This window comes from Miniopterus natalensis, chromosome 4 (genome assembly GCF_054644295.1).
Source record: "Miniopterus natalensis isolate mMinNat1 chromosome 4, mMinNat1.hap1, whole genome shotgun sequence".
Lineage (NCBI taxonomy): Eukaryota > Metazoa > Chordata > Mammalia > Chiroptera > Miniopteridae > Miniopterus > Miniopterus natalensis.
Genome location: NC_142084.1, coordinates 69,108,495 through 69,126,694, shown reverse-complemented (window position 1 = coordinate 69,126,694; position 18,200 = coordinate 69,108,495). Strand labels below are relative to the sequence as shown.

The 18,200-nt window shown below is 54.5% G+C and overlaps 1 protein-coding gene across 3 annotated transcripts; it reads left to right on the top strand.

Moving 5' to 3' along the window:
• On the top strand, window positions 1-16,528 carry ZSWIM4 (zinc finger SWIM-type containing 4). 3 transcript variants are annotated; one of them, XM_087816758.1, is made up of 14 exons: window positions 1-159; window positions 2,242-2,443; window positions 3,680-4,036; window positions 5,913-6,061; window positions 6,161-6,311; window positions 7,170-7,337; window positions 7,930-8,277; window positions 8,874-9,011; window positions 9,357-9,611; window positions 10,195-10,330; window positions 11,142-11,296; window positions 12,571-12,734; window positions 14,090-14,171; window positions 14,575-16,528. In XM_087816758.1, the coding sequence occupies exons 1-14, from the start codon at window positions 1-3 to the stop codon at window positions 15,432-15,434; spliced, it is 3,324 nt and encodes a 1,107-aa protein (XP_087672884.1). In that variant the 3' UTR covers window positions 15,435-16,528. The 3 variants fall into 3 exon arrangements, with proteins under 3 accessions (XP_087672884.1, XP_087672885.1, XP_016073463.2); XM_087816759.1 differs by lacking the exon at window positions 8,874-9,011; XM_016217977.2 differs by lacking the exon at window positions 1-159 and having other exon boundaries at window positions 2,234-2,443; window positions 3,756-4,036.
• The last annotated feature ends 1,672 nt before the right edge of the window (window positions 16,529-18,200 follow it).

Sequence of the window (18,200 nt, the reverse complement as noted above, 5' to 3'; positions counted from 1 at the left end):
ATGGACACCCCAGCGGCCAAACGGAGTCGGAGCTGCCCCGCGGGACCGGAGGAGCGCGATGCCGGGGCCGGGGCCGGGGCCGTGTGCGGCCGGGGCCGGCCCGAGGCGCTGCTGGACCTCAGCGCTAAACGAGTAGCCGAGAGCTGGGCCTTCGAGCAGGTGACTGAGAGGGGCGGGGGGAAGAACGCACACCCAGCCCATTTCCCGATAGTCCTTCTCCCCCCACCCCCCCGCCCAGCCCCCAGCCTCCGGACCCGCCCCCACTGGGCTGAAGTCTTCTCCCAGGTCCTTAACCCTGCCCCCAGGCACCCCCTTATCTTCCCATTTCAGTCCTTCAAACCTCATGACCCACCCTCATCCCTTCCCGGCCAGCCCTGCCCTCCAGCCCACAAGACCCAGGGATGCCCCCAGCGCCCTAGATACCAACTCTTGACACTTCCTTCTCCTCCCCATGGTGCTCTCACAACCCTGGGTACCCCTCTCTTCCCATCTCATCCTCATCCCCCATTAGAGCACCCCATTCAATCTTCACTCCTCTCTCTAACTCCTACAAGCTGCCCCCATTGGAGACACCCCAGAACACAGCCCCTAGAGACCCACACTCCCCTATTCCAGATCTCTACCCTATACCCCCTGTAGAGGACTCCCCCATTTCTGCAGATCTCAGATTGACACACCCCTTTATGCTCCCCCAGCCTCCAGAACCCACCTGTCCCATGGGAAGCCCCCCTCTCCTCCAGATCCTTCCCTCAGGTCCTGTCTCCCACTCCCACCCCCACTACTTCTGGGATCACCTCCCATCAGGGACTGCCCAGCCCTTCCTGGTAGGCTGCAAGGATTTCTCCAGTTTCAGGGTCTCCCCCAAGTCCCCTTCTCTCTGTCTCCCACATCCATCCCAGTCGTGCCAGAGGTAGGCAGCAAGGTCAGGGTCTGTGGAGTGATGGTGTCTGAACAGGTGCACCTGCAATCCTGCCTCTATGGCTTCTTGGGATTCTGACAGGATGCCCCAGGGCTGGGGCCCACGATGTCCTCTTTTTCAGCCTCAGTGTAGGTGCCCCAGGAGCTGGAGATGTGGCCCAAACCTGATTAAACCTTATGAGCTCAAGGGGGGGGGGGAATAAAAAAACAAAAACCACCTTATGAGTTCCCACAGGCTCTGCCTGGCTTTGAGGGGGTATTCTTTGCCGCTGACCTCTCCAGAATTAGGAAGCCTGCTGGGACTAATGGGTCTGGGCCAAGTGTGGATGGAGCAGGCTCTGATTCATGGCCTGGAAAGTCCCTCCTTAGTCATCTGCCAACTGTCCCTGAGGCCTAGGCCAGTCACTGACCCTCCCACTTCCCTCTAAAACCCAGATTTGGGGGCTCTGGAGGGTCCCTGCCCCTTCATTGTGTGTGAGATGCCCAGAATAATCCTAGAACCATCTCTGGAACTCCCATGTACCTCCCCTGGCCAGGCTGGGCACTAGAAAAGCTCTTGCCCCATAGAAGCTCATAGAAATCTTCTGCAACCCTTTGGGAGTTGTGGTTTTCCTTCCCACTCTGAGGAAACTGGGGCACAGAAAGGTTGAGAAACTTGCCCAAGGTCACCCAGTCAGTAGGTAGCAAGCCTGGATTGGTACGCAGGCTCAACCAGCTCAGTTCATTGCCCAGAGCCCATGGGGGTGGCTAGGACTCCCCTCCCTTCCTGGGGACCCTTGGAAGCTGGGAACAGAGTGTGTTGGGAGTTGGAGCTCACCAGCTCTGGGACCCTGAACAAATGAATTCACTCCACATCTGGGCCTAAGATTCCTCAGGCTATAAAATGTGATTAGTATCATTGGGATTTTGCCGTGCAAATTAAGGGAAATTGCATACATAGAGCATTTAGAATAGTATAAGCTAAGAAAATATAGGCCTGGTCACTATTCTTATAACTATTATCTTTCTTTCTCCTGCCCCCTCAAAGTCTAGGAGACAGGGCTACCTGACATCTGTACCTTGAGACCTGATACCCTGGGCGGGGGGAGCAGCAGAAAGTTCTAGAACTTCCTATGGGCCCGGTGTTGTTGCAAGCAGTTTATATAGATTAATACATATTTAATCCTCGCAATACCCAGGAGGCTGGTACTATTAACATCCCCAATCCCACTTGAGAAAACCGAAGCTCAGAGAGGCAAAGTGACTTGCCCAAGGTCATGCAGCTTGTAAATGGCAAAGCCGGGACTCAAGCTGGGGTTTCTAACCCACCGGCCCTTCCTTCAGGTCGAGGAGCGTTTCTCCCGGGTGCCAGAGCCAGTCCAAAAGCGCATTGTGTTCTGGTCGTTTCCACGCAGTGAACGGGAAATATGTATGTACTCATCACTGGGCTACCAGCCTCCAGAGGGCGAGCACGACACCCGGGTGCCCTTCACCCGAGGGCTGCACCTGCTGCAGAGCGGGGCCGTAGACCGAGTGCTCCAAGTAGGTAAGTACCCCTTCCAGGGAGGCCTGGGCCAGGGGGAAGTTCCAGTTCTCTGGGGAAAGTTGGACAAGATATTGTGAACTAAAGAGCAGGAATCTGCCTAGGCCTCAGTCAGCCAGCGTAGATGAAGGGTCTGGGGGAAGGATGTTGCCAGCTCACACAGCTTATTTGGAGGGTGAGGAAGAGATGGTGAGATTGGGAGGTAAGCTGGAAATGAGAGAAGGTTCCATACCTCAGGCAGAGAGACCCAGTGATGCACTGGGCCTGAGATCCAAGAGACAGAGGCAAGAATGATACTAGGCCTCAGGCAGAGAGACTCAGGTAGAGGTTGGGACCAGACCTAAGGCTTAGGTGGGACTCTAGGGTAGAAGTTTAGGATCAGCTATGAGGGGTGGTCTTATACCTCAGGTAACGGAGTCCAGTGGAAGGGAGGGGAGGGGTCAGAGATTTAGAGCTAGAGGTGAAAGATGATTCTTGACCTCAGGCAGCAGAGCTCAGAAGGGAACCAGTAGAGGTTGAGCCAGAAAACAGGTGAGCCCTGGAACACCACACCTCCATGGGGGCAGGTCATGTCTCCCAGCTGGAGGCAGGGTCTTGGCCAAGATGACCCTCCCTAAATCCTGTCAGCCTGGGGTCCCCCTTGCCCGGACATGGCCCAGCTGGCCACAGACTTGGCCACCTCCAGCCGGTATGAGGAAGCTGCTGTCTCCCCGCATGACGCAGCCAGGGCTGGCTGGGGCCTGAGCTGCCCAACCAGTCTGATGAGCCTGGCATCTGGGCTCCCCAGGGGCCAGGGAGGGGCAGGGGGTGATGGGGTGACCTGGCCTGCCACATCTGCCCCTCACCCCCAAGTTTCACAGGCCTTTGGCATTTTCCTAGGAAGTTACAGGGCATCTGGACCCCAGGCTGTATCCACGGTAACCCAAGAACTGAGAAAACCATCTTTAATAGCATTTCTATAGTAATATTTATACTTGCATTTATTTAGGACTTACTGTATGCCAACAGTGTTCTAAGCCCTTGCCAACTATTAACTCATTTAATACTCATTGCAACTATATGGAGGAGGATGTTACTGTTTGTTCTCATTTGACAGATGAGGAGACTGAGGCACAGAGATTAAGTGACTTGTTCTAGGTTACTCAGCTGGCATTTGCACCTGGGTCTTGCTGTGCTCCATGGATGAGCACCCCCTGTCCCTGGGGTAACACAGTGGTGATGGTTTGGTATTTGTCTTAGGGTTCCACCTAAGCGGTAACATCCGGGAGCCTGCGGGCCCCGGAGAGCCTGAGCGCCTCTACCACGTTTCCATCAGCTTTGATCGCTGTAAGATTACGTCTGTGAGCTGTGGCTGTGACAATCGTGACCTCTTCTATTGTGCCCATGTGGTGGCCCTGTCACTGTACCGAATTCGGCATGCCTATCAGGTGGAGCTGCGGCTGCCCATCTCTGAGACTCTCTCCCAGATGAACCGGGACCAGCTTCAGAAGTTCGTGCAGTATCTCATCAGCGCCCACCACACTGAGGTGCTGCCCACTGCCCAGCGCTTGGCTGATGAGATCCTGCTCCTGGGCTCCGAGATCAACCTGGTGCACGGTAGGGGTGCCTTGGGGTCTGATTGGGGTGGTGAGGCCTCAGCTCGAAGCCATCTCACTTGCCATGTGGAAAGCATTTGTCACAGAGTCCTCAGGTCCCCTTGATCCGTGAGTAGGGGTAGAGGGAATACCATTGCCTGAGATCAAGGTCACACACCTACTAGGTGGCAGAGTCTGGATTTGATGTCGCCCTGGTCAGATGAATGGCTGAAATCAGCCAATGTGGAGAATTGAGGGAACAAATGGGAAGTCGGGCCCCAGGGTGGCGATGTCCCAAGATCACAGGAGCATGCCTTAGTGTGGGTGGGTGAAGGACATGAAAGGTATGTGGATGTCAGGTGTGGGTGTTGGTGGGAAATAGACCAGGAGGTGTTATGAGCTCTGGGAGAGTTTGGGGCTACAAGGGACTGTGTTGTCTAACTGTAATGATGGCAAGAATGGGACAGGATAAATGGCAGATAGATGGATAAGTAGTTGGATAATTGAGGGTGGGGGTAGGTGGATGCAGAAGGTGTTCGTGATAAGGAGTTGGGGTGAACTGATGGTGTGGAAAAGCAGATGGGATGGATGAATAGATAGATGATTAGCTAGGATGGTAGGTGAATGGGGAATTGGTAATAATTAGAGGTGAGGTTGGGTGGAATGGGCTTTGATTGAGGGGGTTGAGGTACATTGATGGTGGTGGACAGATAAGGTTGGTAGAAAATTGGAAGAAGCAATGGGTACATGGATTGGGGGTGAGTTGATGGATGTATGGAATGTTCATAGGTGTGGACTGACATGGTGGATGGATCAAGTGGGTGTAGGACAGATGGATGGACTAATGCAGTAGTGGGTGTTTTGGGAGATACATATGAATGGATGGTTTGATGGGAGAAGAATAGATAGAAAGTTTGGGTTCGTTGGATGGGTGGATAGTGCGGTTCTATGGGTCAATGGATGAATAAGTCAGTGGATTTTTTTTTTAACATGTTTTTATTGATTTTAGAGAGAGAAGAAGGGAGAGGAGTAGAGAGAGAGAAACATGGATGAGAGAAACATCGATTGGCTGCCTCCTGTACACCCCCTACTGGGGATCGAGCCCATAACCCTGGCATGTCCCCTGACCAGGAATCAAACTAGTGACCTCTTGGTTCATGGTTCAACACTCAACCACTGAGCCACACCGACTGGGCAAGTCTGGATATTTTGTGTGGTTGGTACAGATTAGTTGAAAAGACAAATAAGGGTAGGTAGCTGGATGGTTGGATATAGATAGGGGAGCAGGTGGAAGTTATAGGTAAGATGGATCCTTGACTAATGGGGTAGGTATGTATGCTAAGGGTTATGGATGGATAGGTGCATGGCATGACATGGGGGAGGTGAGTGGTTTGGATGTGGGTGTGTGGATGATGTTTTGGGTGGCATGGATGGATGAGTAGGAGGGCAAGTGATGATTCAGGTGGGATGGACCATCATCCCACCTGCATGGATGAATGGATGGGGGGAATGGGTGGGTGGTATTTTGGGTAAGATGGATGATCAGTAAATGGATGGATGAGCTAGTGATGTTTTAAGCAAGATCAATGGATGGATGAATAGGTAGGCAGCACTTTAGGTGAGATGGATGGATGGGTAGATTGGTAGGTTGGTGTTCAGTTAAGATGGATGAATAAGTAAATGAGTGAATGAGCCACTGATGTTTTGGGTGGGATGGATGGATGACATTTTAGATGGGATGATGGTCAGACAGATGGATGGGTGGTTTTTCGGGTGGGATGGATGGATGATGAGTGGAACTTTGGGATGGGTTGGGTGGTTTAGAGGACTGAAATAATGGCAGAGGCAGAGGCCTACCTTCCCTAACCCAAGCCTCATCTTTCCTTCCCACCCCACAGGTGCTCCAGACCCCACAGCAGGTGCAGGCATTGAGGATGCCAACTGCTGGCACCTGGATGAGGAGCAGATCCAGGAGCAGGTGAAGCAGCTGCTGTCCAACGGTGGCTACTATGGCGCCAGCCAGCAGCTGCGCTCCATGTTCTGCAAGGTGCTGTGTGGGCATGGCATGCGCAGCAGGGCTGCACTGGGGCTGGAAGACACTGGTGCTGGTGCCCCACCCCTTCCTGACCAGCCTGTCCCCATGCAGGTCCGGGAGATGCTGCGAATGCGGGACTCCAATGGGGCACGCATGCTGATCCTCATGACCGAGCAGTTTCTGCAGGACCCACGCCTGGCCCTGTGGCGGCAGCAGGGCGCCGGCATGACAGACAAGTGCCGGCAGCTGTGGGACGAGCTGGGTAAGGCCCAGACCTGGAGCAGAGCAGGCACCAGGGCTTTGGCGTTAGGTCTTGCCCCCCGACTCTGAGATTGAGGTCTGGCCCCTGAGTCCTTCCTCCTTTCATCAGCACCTCTGATGTACAAGGCACTCGCTGGTACTGATTGCTGGAGCTACAGCAAGGAACAGATTAAATGCCTGCCCTCATGAAGCTGACACCTGATAGGGGAGACAGATGAGAACATATACAAACCCATTAGACCAGGGGTTGACACACATTTTCCATAAGGACCAGATCGTCAATAGTTTCGGCTTTTTGTGCCATTTGGTCTCTGTAATGACTCCTCAGTTTTGCCTGTTGTAGGGGAAAAGCTACCACAAACTAACATAACTGAATGGGCATGGCAGAATTCCCGTAAAACTGTATTTACAGCCACTACTTATTTATCTGAATTTCATAAGTCACAAAATATTCTTCTTTTGATTCCCCCCCCCACCACCATTAAAAAATGTAAGAATAAATCTTATCTTGTAGGCTGTTGAAAAACAGGGAGTGGGTTGGATTTTCTCCAGGTGCAGTAGCTTGCTGACCCCTATGATAGATGGTGATAAGCACTATGGGGGGAAAAAACAGTGAGAGGAGTCTGGAGGCCTGGGTTTGAATCCTTCCAACTTCTCAGCTATGTAACCTTGAGCCGGTGACTTGACTTCTCTGTGCCTGTTTTCTTACCTTTAAAGAGACCATTAGCTACAACCTCAGAGGCCCAAGGTGAGAGTGAAGCAGAGAGTAGTGCACAGCACATGGTAGGCACTCCATAAATGTGTGCTGCTACTGTTGACATGAATATTGAACCTCCCCATTCACTGCCCTCCCTCCCAGGGGCCCTGTGGGTGTGTGTAGTCCTGAGCCCCCATTGTAAACCAGAGGAGCGGGCGAGCTGGCTCCAGCTGCTTGGCAAGTGGGACAAGCTGGATGTGTGCCCACTGGAAGAGGGCAACTACTCTCTCAACGGGCCAACCCTGCAGCCCACCGCAGCCCTCAGCCCAGGTAGGAGAGGGGTCCCTGCCATAACCCCAAAACCATTACCTCTGCTGGTATCCTACCTCCCCATCATGGTGCTCTGGGGAAAAGGGAAGGGGGCCTGAGTCTTTGCCTGCCCTGCCCTGCCCTGCCCTGCAGGAGGGAGGGACTGCCCATGGCAGGGCAGTGGGTAGCCCAAGAGAAACTGAAATGAAATGCTTAAGACACCTGTGGTTCTGGGCTGGTCTCCTAATTTAGCCTCCTCCTGGCAATGGAGGCAGGAGTGGGGGGAACAGAGAGAAAAGAAAAGGAAGATCTTGAAAAGAGAGACTCAGAGATATAAGGAAAGAGACAGAGAAGGAGAGAGTAAGGAGAATGGGGAGAGACATAAAGAGAAAAAAAGAGCAACAGAATGTAGGGGATAGAAAGATGAACAGAGACAAGTATTCAGCCTCTGTCCAACACACGCGTTCACACATGTCCCTTTGAAAGGCTGCTGTAAGGATTTGAGATGACACATGTCCATCAATGCACCTAGAGTCTAGCTCTAAGCTGGCACTCAGTGTGGGGAACTGGCCACAGCCCCGCTGCTAAGCCATGTTGGACACCTCCCCCCCAGGCCCAGAGGAGGAGGAGGTGGTGGCTGCAGGTTCCCGCCACACCGTGTTTGGCCGCGCCCTGCAGGCTGGATCACTGCATTGGAGTGACACCCACCTACAGAGGATCCTGGCAAGTGACTGCTATGGCCCCAGTCTCACAGGCCATGTGGGCAGTGACAAGGCAGCCTTCGATCCCCAGGGCCGCCCCCTCTGGCTGGGGGAGCCATTCCCCACTGCTTGTGCCCGTGTGGACACGCTGCGTGCCCATGGATACCCCCGCCAGGCCCTGCGGCTGGCAGGAGCCATAGTCAACACACTCCGGCTGCAGCGGCGGCATCAGCTTGAGAGCTACAAGCAGCAGAAAAAAGGTGGGTACCAATATTATCAGGCCCTGGGGCTGCAGGCACAGATGCCAACTACAGGAGGGTATGACAAGCAAGGGGGTCTGTGGGTACAACTTAAGGTCGCAGTGGGAAAGCCAAACCACTATAGGTGTCTTGAGCATACAGGAATTTAATATAGGGAACTGAGGGCTCACAAAGCCACTGGGAAGGCTGCAGGATTAAAAGTCAGGGAACCGCTGCTTGAATTCAAGAGCTTGAACTTCAGAAGCACAGTAAGCCCAGCAGCCTGCAGCCTCCACAGGCAGCAGTTCCCAAGAGAACACCCAGAAGCTGCTGGCTGGGCTTGAGAGAGGTGGGTGGGATTATGGGTTTTGAGAAGGGAATGACTGGTTGGAGGGAAAGTGGCCAGTTCCCTCCAGGTGTCCTGCCAGGCCTGGGAGTAGCTGTGGGATAGGAAGCCAGAGGGCTGTAGAGGTGAAAGCTGCTGCACATCTCAAGATGACCCCTGGGTGGGCAGATGGTGGGCAGACACTGGGAGGCTGGGCTGGAGTTCAGAGAGAGGGAGCTCCCCCAGGGGCTTGGAAGATGGTTGGGCATTGAGCCCCACTTCCGGCCTGCAGAGCTGCTGCAAAAAGGCTCCACCTGCATCACAAACACAGAAGGATGGGTGGGCCACCCCCTGGACCCCATTGGCTGCCTCTGCAGGGCGCTTCTGGAGGCCTGTCGCCTGGAGGAAGAGACCCTCACCCTTTACCCAGGTACACACAGTGGGGACCCCGGAAGGAGGTGGGGCAATCCCCACCTCCTTAGTTAACCCCCCGGCTCAGCACCGCTAGAAAGTAAAGCTACACCCTTACCCTTGCTGCAGACTCTTCCCTGTTCCCGTCTACAGTGCTAGGAGCAAATAGCTTAGCTTCTGAAAGTGAGGCTGCTATGGGCCTGTCTGCTGCTTGAAGATGACCCCCAGCCCCTGGTCAGTGCTGGGAGCAGCTAGACGACTCCTATACCACATACCCTCAGTTTCCATGTCTTGGGTTAAGGTCCATTGGGGGTCCCAGAAAAAGGGGTCCCCTTCCAGCATCGTTGGTGCCCGTCTCCCACAGATTCAGGCCTCGAGAAGCAGAAGGTGGCCTACCAGCACGTGCAGGTACCCGGGAACTCTGGGGAGTCCTACTTGGCATTGGCGCTGGAGGTGGCACTGCTGGGCCTGGGACAGCAGCGGGCCTTGCCTGAGGGGCTGTACGCCCAGGACAAGGTGGTGCGCAATGAGGAGCAACTGTTGGCTCTTCTGGAGGAGGTGGAGCTGGACGAGCGGCTGGTTCACTTGCTACGCAAGCAGGCGGGGCTGCTCCTGGATGGTGAGGCCCTGCCCCTAGGCCTGGCTGTTCCAAAAGTCACAGTCCTCCCCTTGGCCTGAGCTGGTCAGGTTGCTGCTGGATCAAGAGGCTCTGCCCCTAGACAAGTCTTTTAGTCCTTACCTTAGCATTCCCTAAAAGATGAGATCCAGGCCTTGGACCTGCCCCCTAGCACGTTCTGGCAGCCAACAACTGCTGCGAGTGGTGAGATCCTGCCCCCTACCCTCCTTGGGAGTCAAGGAGCCAAGTCGTTAATGCCCAGCTGGACTTTACTGGCTCTGCCCATGGTCCTGCCTTATGAGACCCCACCCCTGGTCAGGTGCAGCTCCACCTCTGCCCTCACCCCTCATCTGAGTTCTGCCCCCCCACCCAGGGGTGCCCAGGGTTTCCACTTCAAATTTTTCACGGCTTTTCTGTCTCAGCCATGTGCCCCCATGCTCAGGGCCTCTCCAGCCGCTAGTCCCAGCCACTCTGTCCTGGGGTCTGCCCATCCCCTACTCAGCCCGGGGTCTGGTGAAACCTGGGGAGGGGCAGAAATACAAAAGTGAGCCCACACCTGGGGGCTGAGCTAAGGCTGCCCCTGCAGGGGGTCCCTTCAGTGGCTTCGGAGAGGTGCTGTTCCGGGAGAGTGTGCCAATGCACACCTGTGCTCGATACCTGTTCACCGCCCTGCTACCCCACGACCCTGACCTGGCCTACAGCCTGGCACTGCGAGCCATGAGGTAAGGACAGGCAGATAGCTGGGGACTCTGTGCAGGGGGCCAGACAGGACTGAGGGATGGGAGGCGCACTCACAGCCCCATCCTCCTGAACTCAGCCTCACCTCACACTAGCATTCCAGGCTGCCCTGTGCTCTTGACTGTTAAGTATAAGTGTATAATATTATTTTGAATTTGAGAGACATTCACATGGCACAGAAGTGTACAGAAGTGAGAGTACTTTTCTGGGCCGGTTTGTCCCAACATACCTAAATCTCTCTAGAGGCAAGCAGTGTTTCCGCTTTCTTATCAAGAATTGAGATTTCTGCAATTCCGTAATCTGGAAATTGAAAGTGGGCCCTCCTTTTATACTGATGATCTATTCTGTGCCTATTCTTTGCCCCTTGTTTTCACTGAGCATTGTTTTTTGGTTGTTTTTTTTTAAATATATCTTTATTGATTTCAGAGAGAGAGAGATAGAAACATCAATGATGAGAGAGTTGTCATTGATCAGCTGCCTCCTGCATGCCCCCGACTGAGTATCGAGCCAGCAACCCAAACATGTGCCCTGACCAGGAATTGAACCTCGATCTCCTGGATCATAGGTCAATGCTCAACTGTTGAGCCACGCAGGCTGGGCAAGCATTGTTTAATCAACCCCCAAATGATGGACATAAAAATGCAGTGAACATCTTGCACATACATCCATCTTCCTAGGTGTTCAGGGCTTTGCTCTCTCAGAGGGGAAGTACCAGCTGAGGCAAGAGGCCTCTCCTAGGAAGGATGGAGACTCAAGCCTTCCCTCAGCATGGGCTTGCTTTTTGCTTCATCCTAGGTTGCCTGTACTGGAGACAGCACTTACGGCTGGAGATCCTCAGCCCAACCCACTGGACTCTGTCTTGACTAACCGCTTCCCCCGCTGGTTCATCCTGGGCCACCTGGAGACTCGCCAGTGCGAGCTGGCCTCTACCATGCTGACTGCTGCCAAGGGTGAGGATGACACTGCCCTCGGCCCCCTGTCCTCCTCTGCGTCTCCTCCCTCCTTTCCTTTGTTCCTTCCCCCCTCTTTTTTATTCCACTAGTTTTCCTCGAGCACTTTTTAGACAGACCAGGCACTGTGGCAGGTGCTAAGGTTGCCATAGTAAACAAAAACTGTCCCAAATCCAGTGCCCTGTGGTGTTACATTCTAGTGGGAGTGGACAGTCAGCAAGTGAAGAGGGGAGTTATGCAGTAAGTGAGAAGATAACAAGTGCGCCAGAGGGAGATAAAGCAGGTTGGCATTTAAGCCAAGACATGAATGTGCAGAGCCATGCAAATATCTGGTGTCTTAGTTCAAGCTGCCATCACAAAATACCACAGACTGGGTGGCTTAAACAATAGAAATTTATTTTCCACAGTTCTGGAGGTTGGAAGCCCAAGGGTTTCAGCATGGTCAGTTCCTGGTGAGGACTCTCTTCTGGCTTGCAGACAACCACCTTCTTATTGTGTCTTCACATGGCAGAGAGAGAGCTCTGGTCTCTCCTTTTCTTATAAGGGCACTAATTCCATTATGGGGGCCCCACCCTCATGAACTCCTCTAAATCTAATTGCCTCCTAAAGGCGCCACCTCTAAATATTATCATGCTGGGAGTTAGGGCTTCAACATATGAATGGGGGGGAGCCCACAGTTCAGTCCATAGCATCTGAGAAGAGCATTCTGGGCAAAGGGAAGAGCAGGTGCAAAGGCCTTAAGGCTAGACTGTGCCTAATATGTTTGAAAAACAAAGGAGGCTGGTGTGGCTGGAGCAGAGTAATGGAGAATTGTAGGATCTAGGTCAAGGATGATAATAGTGATTAAAACTAACATTTGTGTAGCTTTTGCCATGTTAAAGCCTTTACTGGTATGGCCTCTCAATGGCCCTGTGAGGCAGGTACCATTACATTAGTATTACTCATGCACAGATGGGGCAGCCAAGGCACAAAGAAGTGAAGTGACTTGTGCAGAGTCACACAGCAAGGCAGGGATTTGAACCCTGGCATTCTGATTCCAGAATCCATGTTCTTAACCATTAGGCATCTAGCAGGTTCCTAAATGGCTTTCTCCCACTGGAAGTGGAGGAGGGCAGAAGAGAGAAGGGGGGTGGGAGTGCAGAGAGTAGTCTGGATCCTCATAGAATCACTGCCAGGTGCATGACCCTCCGTGCTCATACCTGTGCACCTGTGTGGAGGGAACCTGCGTGAACTGCCTGGTGTAACAATGGTGCCAATGTCCCTCCCCACCCCAGGAGACCCCAAGTGGGTGCACACAGTATTGGGCTCCATCCAGCAGAATATCCACTCTCCAGCCTTGCTCTTCAAGCTGGCGCAGGATGCCTGTAAGACAGCCACCCCAGCCAGCGCACCACCAGACACCACTCTGCTGGGCATTGCACTGGAGCTGGGCCTGCAGGTGAGGGCCCCCAGGAGAATGGGGGAGGGGGGTGCTCCCTGTGGGTGGGGCCAGAATGTGAGTGGCACCTCTGGGCCTGGCCACAGAAAGGCAGTCTGTAAGTCCTGGGAGTGGGGGCATGAGGTTATCAGTAGGGGTAGGCCTATGAATTAGGGACTCAGTGGCAGTCTGAAGGTGAGAATCTATCTTGGGGGTTGTGGCTGAAGATAAGGAGGACTATCATGGAGTCTGCTGGTGAGATGGTAGGCCATAGAGGGAGCAGAGCCTAGGGGTTCTGGCCTTGGGAATGAGGCCTATGACTGGTGTGAGGCCTGGGACTGGTATGCTTAAAGACTATAGGCAGGCAGGGCTGAAGCTGGGGTTGGGGGGTAAAGCCTGCCAATAAGGAGCTTTCTTGGAGGTGAGGCCTTTAGGTGAACCCAGTCCAGAGGTCACCATTGAGGGGCTGGGCTTGAAGAAAGGTCTTGAAGATGAAGAGCTGCCTCCGTGGGTGAGGTCTGTGGTTGAAAGTCATGGGGCCTGTGGGCGAGTGTTCTGGCCACCCCCAGGGGCCAGGCCATCTTGCTAGAGCAAGGCAGAGGCAAGCATGCATGAGTGCAGCCTGTAGGTGAAGGTCTAGCTGCAGAGTGTGTGATGCAGAGGCCTGGCAGGTCCTGGAGAATAGGTACATCTGGGGCAGGCTTGCAGGGTGGGGTGGGACCTTCCCAGGTAGAACTAGCAAGCAAGGGGCCCTCAGGGGCAGAATTAGCCCAAAACAACTTCCTGTGGGGGCTGGAGCCATTAGGGGGATGTGGAGGCGGGGAAGGACAAGGGCGGAGATTTAGAGAGGAAACCCTCTACTTGGGGGCTTCTGGTGGCAGGGTCCACCAGATAGGACTGGGGATGGGGCCTGCGGGGAGAGGCAAGCAAGGAAGATGCTTATTGGGGATAGAAGTTAAAGAAGGTGGAACAGGTGCTCTTTTGGGGGTTACAGGGGGAAATCCGCAGACATGAAGCATGGAACTTTCTGGAGAGAAGGGACAGGTTGGCTTGTTGTCCAGAGTAGGATGCATGGGGCCTCAGCATAACAACAACAATAGTGTTAATAGTAATGGCTGAGCACTTCGAGGCAACAGGCACTGTGCAAAGAGCATTACTACATAATTTTGTTTAATTCTCACAACCTTATGAAGTAGATACAATTTTTATCCCCATTTTACAGATCAGTAAACTGAGCCATTTGCCCAGACTGTATGGCTCACTGACTCAGCCCCTAACTTCTAAGTCCCCCTGGGCCCCTAAAGATCCCAATCTCTCTCCCTCAGCTAGCCCAAGGTTTTGGGTGACCCCTTTCTGTCCCATTTCACACCCTGCAGGTGATGCGGATGACCCTGAGCACAATGACCTGGCGGCGAAGGGAGATGGTGCGCTGGCTGGTCAGCTGTGCCACGGAGATTGGTGAGAGTCCCCAAGAGGACCTGCCACCCATCTCTTCATGGAACCAGGCGGGCACAGGAGAAACAGAGACTTTCCTCTGGGTCTAGCCTGTGCTCAGGGCTAAGCCAGGAGGGAATGTTGGGTGGAGGGACTGTGCTGGACAAAAGCCTGGAGGCTGGCCAGGCTAAATGGCTTGAAGAAAGTCAGTGGCACCAAAGCTTAGTGCTCCCCCTTTCTCCCCACATACCCAGTTGCCGAGTCCTGCTGTGCCCTGTTCTTTTGGAAGGGTACAGCAGGGGATGGAGAGGAAGGGAATGTGTCTCCAGCCCTGCTGCTGGGGATGGAGGTATTGGGGTAAACCCATGGACACACATCCACATTGGGCCCCTCTTCCTAACCAGTTTCACCATCTCACCTTCCCCAGGTCCCCAAGCCCTGATGAACATCATGCAAAATTGGTACTCCTTATTCACACCAGTGGAAGCGGCCACCATTGTGGCAGTGACAGGCACCACTCATGCCACTCTATTGCGGCTGCAGCTGGATGCAGCCCAGCGGGAGGAGCTCTGGGCGTGCGCCCGCACCCTGGCCTTGCAGTGTGCCATGAAAGACCCACAGAACTGCGCCTTGCCCGCCCTCACCCTGTGTGAGAAGAACCACGCGGCCTTTGAGGCAGCCTACCAGATCGTACTGGACGCAGCAGCTGGCGGCCTGGGCCATGCCCACCTCTTCACCGTGGCCCGCTACATGGAGCACCGGGGCCTGCCTCTGCGGGCCTACAAGCTGGCCTCACTGGCCCTGGCACAGCTCAGTATCGCCTTCAACCAGGACAGCCACCCTGCTGTCAATGACGTCCTCTGGGCCTGTTCCCTCAGCCACTCCCTGGGCCGGCACGAGCTTTCAGCCATTGTCCCCCTCATCATTCGGAGTATCCACTGTGCCCCCATGCTCTCTGACATCCTGCGCCGTTGGACCCTCTCAGCACCCGGCCTGGGTCCCCTGGGGGCTCGCCGGGCAGCCAAGCCACTGGGCACTGACCGGGCACCACTCTGTCAGCTCTTGGATGCCGCCGTGGCAGCCTACATCAACACCAGCCACTCCCGCCTCACACACATCAGCCCACGACACTATGGTGATTTCATTGAGTTCCTGGGCAAGGCCCGAGAGACCTTCCTGCTGGCACCTGATGGGCACCTTCAGTTTGCCCAGTTCTTAGAGAACCTCAAACAGACTTACAAGGGCAAAAAGAAGCTCATGCTGTTGGTGCGGGAGCGTTTTGGATGAGGGGCGTCCGACAGGTGGTGGGCAGGGTCTCCCTTTGCTCCTGCTTCTGTGATACCCACTCTGCATCGGGGGCCTGGACTGGAGGTCCTGTGGCATCTCAGTATTGTGTCAGGGAAGGAGCCCAGCTGGAGCTAAGTGGTCTTGCCTGCCATCCCCCAAGCCTGCCTGGACATGGGAATGAGGTGGGGGGCGTCCTGCCACACGCGTGCCTATGTGAGCGAGTATGCGAGATGCAAGGATCAGAAGCCATACCACCACCCAGAGGCCTAGAAGGGGGTGTATGCTTGGGCAGCTGGTATGACCCCCACCTTGTGCACCCCAAAAGCAATAGGCAAGCTCCCCCGCCCCAAACTCGCAGGCCTGGCTTGGGCTCCAGGGGAGCTGGGAGACAGGACTTTCTAGAATCTGGCTCTCAAAGTCAATGTAGCAGACCCTCTCCACACCCTACTCTGGGTGGCCAGGGGACTTGTGTTGGAGCACCTAAATCTCTCTTTGTATCCTCTTCTCACTGCCTCAGGAGCCACCTCCAGGCTGTCCAGCCAGGACCAATGGCTCACCCCCACTGAAGGATTTAAAGAGGCCTCAGGCCTCCGTCACATACCTCAACCCCCATCTGGCCAGGACTCCTATTCCTGTGGGTCCCAGGGTCCCAGGGTGGCCTGGGGGGGTCATTGCTGTTCCTCTCCCTACCTGCTAGTCACTGGACATACAACTCAGGAACCGAGCCATGCTCACACTGTTCTCCAAACCTGGTGTCCTCCAAACCTGGAGACAAGCACAGGCGAGCCAGGGACTCCCCCCAATTTGGAAAGGAATGGCTGGCCTCTGGGCATTTTCTGGCTCTCTCTCTCCCTTCCTCCTCCTCTGACTCCCTGCTCTGCCCCTTAACCATATTTCTCCATCTAGCCTGTCTTTCTATTTGTGTCTTTAAGTCCCAGCTACTGTCCTTTTGGCCTCCCCACACTCCTCCCATCTTTTTCCCTCTTGTAATTAAGGACAAAAGATCACATCATTTTATAACTTTTTTTCTATTTATTGAACTGTATATTGTATTTCCTTTTTCCTTTTTTTTTTTTTTTAAAGATTGAACACAGCTTTTTCTTCTTTATTTTATTTTGAGACTGAGGTGTATGTCCCACTCCCCCCCACCCCCAAACAGGGGCCCTCCATAGAAAATCTCCAGCCTCATCTGTGGGCACAGCTTCAAGCAAGGGGCAGAATGAGTGGGACTGACTGCTGTTTTCATCCAGGGGTAATGGGGCAGGGTGGAGAGGTCACCATGAGCAAAGCCCTTCACAAGTGCTTTACGCCTGTTCTACGGTAGGAACATTTCCATTTTACAAATGAGAAGACTGGGGCTCCAAAGTTTAAGGAAAGGGCACCCCAAGAGACAAAACCTGATTTAGTACCTTCTTGGGGCCACTGCCCACCCCAGGCTGCATGGCCCTTGCGCCGTTGGGACGAGCCACTAGGGGGTGCCCTGGCTCCAGACACCTGCTGTTAGGGGTACTTAATTCCAAGTTGCTGGGGGGGGGGGGGTGCTGGGTGCAGCTGGGTGGGGAAGACACTCCCGCCCAAAGGTGGGAACACAGCATTTAGACTAGGCCCCTGAAGAGTGGAACTCGGGCCGACACTAAGAGGTGGGTGGGCGCGGTCAGTGGGGGCACCGCCAGGGCGTGTCTGAGCTCCTACACCACGGATGAGGCTTCCAGTCCCTAAATCGTGTGAGGAGTCTAGGGGACAGCGAGAAGACCCGCAGTTACCTTTCACTGGCTCCCCGAGAAGCAGGAATTCTCTCGGTACCCATCTGCCTTTAGAGACGGACAGACGGACTGTGTGGATCACTATCAAAGCTGGGGCAGACAAGGACAGAGCCTTCCGGGAGACTGGGTGGGTGGGCCGCTGGGAGGGCACCGTGATTGGTTAGTGGTACCACCCTGCGCTCCAGGGGGGCCAATTGGAGGCGGCCCCGCCTCCTGCTCCGCCTCGCGTGTTCCCGCAGGTATGTGAGGGCCGACCCGGAGGACGGCGCTCCCCTTAGCGCCGCCTGGAGGCCTGGGGGGTAGAGGTGGCCGTTGTGGTCCCAGCCACCTCCAAATGCGGTCCTCAGACTCCCGGAGCCCCTTAACTGACCCCGAAGTTCTCGAAGTCATCCACAAGTGTCCCCCTTAACTCATGCGTACCTCAAGCCCAAATTCTCCGCCAGCATCTCGGATACCAGGCACCCCGAATCTTAACCCAGGCTGAGTTATCTCTTATGTCTCAGTCACCCCTCAAAAATGTCACTAGCTCAAGACCCTCAGGTCCCAGCTATCTCTGAATGCCCAGCCTTCCCTCAGGGTCAGCCTGCACCACCACTACCTGAGATTGGATTCCATCTCCCCTTGGCCCTAGGCATCATGACCCCATCAAGGTCCTCCCAGAAAAGCTTTCCCTGTCACCAGTCAGCCCCAAAAGTCAGTCCCTCCAGTCCAGGATTTCTTTCAGTCACCTTCCCCCAACTCCAGGACACCCCTCAAGGTCACCTTCCCATGCCCAAGTCACCCTCTCCGAATTGCCGCCTTCCTCAGAACTGGTGCAGAGGGAATGGGGATCATGTGAGATCAGGAGCTTAGGGGACCAGTAAATTTGAGCTGATTCAACCACCTCACCCAAAAAGCCGGAACTCCAGGAATGAAAGGCAGAAGTGAATCACAAACCACCAGACCTTCAGGAATAAAGTGGGGCAGCTTTTATTTAACTGGAACTATACACCGCATAGCACAG